Source organism: Ascaphus truei, chromosome 13 (assembly GCF_040206685.1).
Source record: "Ascaphus truei isolate aAscTru1 chromosome 13, aAscTru1.hap1, whole genome shotgun sequence".
Taxonomy (NCBI): Eukaryota; Metazoa; Chordata; class Amphibia; order Anura; family Ascaphidae; genus Ascaphus; species Ascaphus truei.
The window spans coordinates 1,005,009-1,010,197 of NC_134495.1; the positions used below are offsets into that span (position 1 = coordinate 1,005,009).

Below are 5,189 nucleotides of genomic sequence, written 5' to 3' on the forward strand. Positions count from 1 at the left end.
TGCTATTCATATGCTTCTTTAAGCAAGTGTGTCTTAAGATGGGTCTTAAAGGTGGATAGAGAGGGTGGTAGTCGGGTACTGAGGGGAAGGGCATTCCAGAGGTGTGGGGCAGTCAGTGAAAAAGGTTTAAGGCGGGAGAGAGCTTTAGATACAAAGGGGGTAGAAAGAAGACATCCTTGAGAAGAACGCAAGAGTCGGGATGGTGCATAGCGAGAAATTAGGGCTGAGATGTAAGGAGGGGCAGAAGAGTGTAAAGCTTTAAAAGTGAGGAGAAGAATGGAGTGTGAGATGAGGGATTTGATCAGAAGCCAGGAGAGGGATTTCATGAGGGGAGATGCTGAGACAGATCTAGGAAAGAGTAGAGTGATTCTGGCTGTAGCATTTAGGATACATTGTAGGGGAGACAGGTGAGAGGCAGGAAGGCCGGACAGCAGGAGGTTACAGTAATCAAGACGGGAGAGAATGAGGGTCTGAGTCAGAGTTTTAGCAGTCGAGTAACAGGGGAACAAGAGGAAAGGGTGTATCTTTGTTATATTGCAGAGGAAAAAGCGACAAGTTTTAGAAACGTTTTGAATATGAGAGGAGAATGAGAGAGAGGAATCAAGTGTAACCCCTAGGCAGCGTGCTTGGGCTACTGGGTGAATGATCGTATTTCTAACAGCAATGTGGAAGGAGGTAGTAGGGCCAGGTTTGGGAGGTAGTATAAGGAGCTCTGTTTTTGCCATGTTAAGTTTCAGTCGGCGGATGGCCATCCAGGATGATATTCCAGAGAGGCATTCAGAAACTTTGGTCTGTATAGCAGGTGTAAGGTCAGGGGTTGAAAGGTAAATTTGTGTGTCGTCAGCATAGAGGTGATATTTAAACCCAAAAGATGTGATTAGGTCACCTAGAGAGAGCGTGTAAAGAGAAAAGAGAAGGGGTCCCAGGACAGATAAATAGAATAAATAGAACATACAAAACTCTGGAGTGAAAACAAGAATAGCTACTGTAGTACTACTGTACTGCGCTTCAGAGCGTGTTGGCGTTATAAATAAATGATAATAGCTTTAAAAAAAAAAAAGATAAGAAAACGAACTTTAAAGTCTTCTAACGAAAAAAGTGCTTGAAAATAAGAAAACCAACATGCTGATTGTATAAACACTGTGTGTAAAAGGCCTGGTAGTTATGCAAACAGAATCTTTGCAATTAAACCCCTCTCCCCCCCCGTCTCCCCCTCTGTCTCCCCCCCCCCCTGTCTCCCCCTCTGTCTCCCCCCTCTCCCTTTAATTTTTCTTGTGTGCAATGCCTTTTATTTTCAGGTGCTTTTATTGCAGAGTCCCAGAAGAATTCTCCCTTTGATCTTTCTGTCCTTGCCCCTTTCCTCTCTGCCACTCCCTCTCTCCCCTCTCACCCCCCTCTCCCTCTCGCCCCCCTCTCCCTCTCGCCCCCCTCTCCCTCTCACCCCCCTCTATTCTCCCTATCCCTCTCTTGCACAGCACATACAAAAAAGTGTGTGTGTTGTGTTGTGTTGTGTGTGTGTGTGTGTGTGTGTGTGTGTGCCCGTGCCCCCCTCTCCCCTGCCTGGGAGGGGAAAGTGAAGGGGTCACAGATATTTGGGAGGCGGGGATAACCCCTTATGGTTTAAAAAAAAAAAAAAAAAAAAGAGAGAGAGAGAGAGAAAGACAATCACGTGGATGAGATCAAAGGGATGCCGCTTGGCAGAGAAGGGAGAGAGAGAAGGAGGAGAGGGGGGAGAGTGAGAGAGGAGAGAGAGAGAGGAGAGGGAGGAGAGAGAGGGAGGAGAGCCAGGTCATTGACAAAAGCTGCCATGGTGAGATAACCAGGCTGTGCTCTGTGATCTCCCTCCTGCAGCAGGGATCTGCTCACACTGCTATCCCACCGGGGGGATCTCTTTCGATCCTTTTGCTGCCACCGGCTGGAGGATCCGATCCTGTTTTGTTGCCTTTATATTTGGTGGTTTCTGGCGCTCAGGAGGGGGGGATCCCTACATCTGCTAACCCGCCGCCCCAAGTGCATCCCTAGATCCCCCCCCCTCCCCGCGGATCCCTATTGAGAGAACCCAGTGGATCCTGACTGAGAGAACTTTTGGGAATGATGTTCCGATCGGTGGTGATCTCCCACCCGGCGAGATGAAGGATCGGAGCGGGGCAGCAGGGATCGGGTGGGATCTGACGCTCTGCTGTTTGGGGGGGCTGCTGCTGCTGCTGGGGGGTCCCCGGGACTCGCAGGCTAAGGAGACGGCGTTTGTGGAAGTGGTTCTGTTCGAGTCCAGTCCCAATGGGGATTACAAAACCCACACCACCGAGTTACAGGGGAGATTCTCCAAGGCGGGGGCAACTATCAGCGCGGAGGGGGAGATTGTGCAGGTAATGGGGAGGGGGGCAGGTAATGGGGAGGGGGGCAGGTAATGGGGAGGGGGCCCCCTATAGGAAACACCCAAGCCTCCCTCTCTCCCCCCCCTCTCTCCTCCCCCCCTATCTCCCCCCCCCTCTCTCCTCCCCCTTTCTCCTCCCCCCCTCTCTCCTCCCCCCTTTCTCCTCCCCCCTTTCTCCTCCCCCCCTCTCTCCTCCCCCCTCCCCCCCTCTCTCCTCCCCCCTCCCCCCTCCCCCCCTCTCTCCTCCCCCCCCCTCCCCCCCCCCTCCCCCCCCTCTCCTCCCCCCCCTCCCCCCCTCTCTCCTCCCCCCCCTCCCCCCCTCTCTCCTCCCCCCCCTCCCCCCCCTCTCTCCCCCTCTCTCCTCCCCCCCCTCCCCCCCTCTCTCCTCCCCCCCCTCCCCCCTCTCTCCTCCCCCCCCTCCCCCCCTCTCTCCTCCCCCCCCTCCCCCCCTCTCTCCTCCCCCCCCTCCCCCCCTCTCTCCTCCCCCCCCTCTCTCCTCCCCCCCCCTCTCTCCTCCCCCCCCCTCCCCCCTCTCCTCCCCCCCCCCTCCCCCCTCTCCTCCCCCCCCCCCTCCCCCCTCTCCTCCCCCCCCCCTCCCCCCTCTCCTCCCCCCCCCCCCTCCCCCCTCTCCTCCCCCCCCCCCCTCCCCCCTCTCCTCCCCCCCCCCCTCCCCCCTCTCCTCCCCCCCCCTCCCCCCTCTCCTCCCCCCCCCCTCCCCCCTCTCCTCCCCCCCCCCTCCCCCCTCTCCTCCCCCCTCTCCTCCCCCCCCCTCTCCTCCCCCCCCCCTCCCCCCTCTCCTCCCCCCCCCCTCCCCCCTCTCCTCCCCCCCCCCTCCCCCCTCTCCTCCCCCCCCCCCTCCCCCCTCTCCTCCCCCCCCCTCCCCCCTCTCCTCCCCATCCCCCTCCCCCCTCTCCTCCCATCCCCTCTCCTCCCCCCTCCCCCCTCCCCCCTCCCCCCTCTCCTCCCCCCTCTCCTCCCCCCTCCCCCCTCTCCTCCCCTCCCCCCTCTCCTCCCCTCCCCCTCTCCTCCCCCCCTCCCCCCCTCCCCCTCTCCTCCCCCCCTCCCCCTCTCCTCCCCCCCTCCCCCTCCCCCCTCTCCTCCCCCCCTCCCCCCTTCCCCCTCCCCCCTCTCCTCCCCCCTCCCCCCTCTCCTCCCCCCTCCCCCCTCCCCCCTCCCCCCTCCCCCCTCCCCCCTCTCCTCCCCCCTCCCCCCTCTCCTCCCCCCTCTCCTCCCCTCCCCCTCTCCTCCCCTCCCCCTCTCCTCCCCTCCCCCTCTCCTCCCCCCCTCCCCCCTCCCCCCCTCTCCCTCTCCTCCCCCCTCCCCCTCTCCTCCCCCCCTCTCTCCCCCCTCCCCCCTCCCCCCTCCCCCCTCCCCCCTCCCCCCTCCCCCCTCTCCTCCCCCCCCCTCCCCCCTCCCCCCCTCCCCCCTCTCCTCCCCCCCCCCTCCCCCCTCTCCTCCCCCCCCCCTCCCCCCTCCCCCCTCTCCCCCCCCCCCTCTCCCCCCTCTCCCCTCTCCTCCCCCCCCTCTCCCCCCTCTCCTCCCCCCCCTCTCCCCCCTCTCCTCCCCCCCTCCCCCCCCTCTCCTCCCCCCCTCCCCCCGCTCTCCTCCCCCCCTCCCCCCCTCTCCTCCCCCCCCTCCCCCCCCTCTCCTCCCCCCCTCTCCTCCCCCCCTCCCCCCCCCCTCCCCCCCTCTCCTCCCCCCCTCTCCTCCCCCCTCCCCCCCTCTCCTCCCCCCCTCCCCCCCCTCTCCCCCCCTCTCCTCCCCCCCTCTCCTCCCCCCCTCTCCTCCCCCCCTCCCCCCCCTCTCCTCCCCCCCTCCCCCCCTCCCCCCCTCCCCCCCCTCTCCTCCCCCCCTCCCCCCCTCCCCCCCTCCCCCCCCTCTCCTCCCCCTCTCCTCCCCCCCCTCTCCTCTCCCCCCTCCCCCCTCTCCCCCTCCCCCCCTCTCCTCCCCCCTCTCCCCCCTCCCCCTCTCCCCCCCTCTCCCCCCTCCCCCTCTCCCCCCTCTCCCCCCTCCCCCTCTCCCCCCTCTCCCCCCTCCCCCTATCCCCTCCTCTCCCCTCACCCCCCCCCCCCCCCCGCAGGAGGCTGGAGAGTGAAGCATGGGGTGATCATGTATTATCTTGTGTCACATTCCTGCCCTGCAAACACATTCTCACAGCCGGAGACACAGGGGGGGCTTCCCTCTGATAGGGGGGGGGAAAGGGGCAGTTTGTGTTGTACTGTGGTTACAAGATGGCTCCTATACTATGTGTGTACTTCATTCACAATAACAAGGGGCTCTGCTACTGAGTAACAGTCTGATACCCCGCACTGGGGCAGGGGCAGGAGCCCAGCTTTCTGTTCCAGGCAGGAAACACTTTGGGGGTTTCAGGGGGTTAAATGCACTGCTGCTTTCTTCCATTCTGTTTAAATAGACGTTTAATGGATATGTTCTTCTTGTGCCCTTTTTAAACATTGAATTATTAAGATTGTCGCCTAGGAGGACATGTGCTTCTAATAATAATTCACTTTTGGGACCATAGGTTTATTAAAATTGTCATTTTTTTACACTGTCAAGTTTAAACTGAACGCTTAGTGTGTGTGTGTGTATATGTGCGTGTGTACATATGTGTGTGTGTGTATATAAATATATACACATAATATATATACACATAATATATATACACACACACACACACACACACACACACACTGAGATGTATATTTATTTACATATGTTTTAAGTTGGTGGCAGATGAAACTTTGTATCTTTGTTGTATGATGAATGACTATTGTACTTTTTCTACCTGGTTCCTGTAACTTTAGTGACCACACTG

General features: G+C 60.3%; 1 protein-coding gene across 2 annotated transcripts in view; it reads left to right on the forward strand.

Annotated features, from left to right (window-relative positions):
* Window positions 1-1,765: 1,765 nt before the first annotated feature.
* Window positions 1,766-5,189, forward strand: part of ZNRF3 (zinc and ring finger 3) — a 330,193-nt gene continuing 326,769 nt past the window's right edge. For both annotated transcript variants that reach the window (XM_075568060.1, XM_075568061.1), the window contains exon 1: window positions 1,766-2,366. In XM_075568060.1, the coding sequence (XP_075424175.1) occupies window positions 2,130-2,366 (237 nt within the window). In that variant the 5' untranslated portion in view covers window positions 1,766-2,129. The remainder of the gene's footprint in view (window positions 2,367-5,189) is intronic.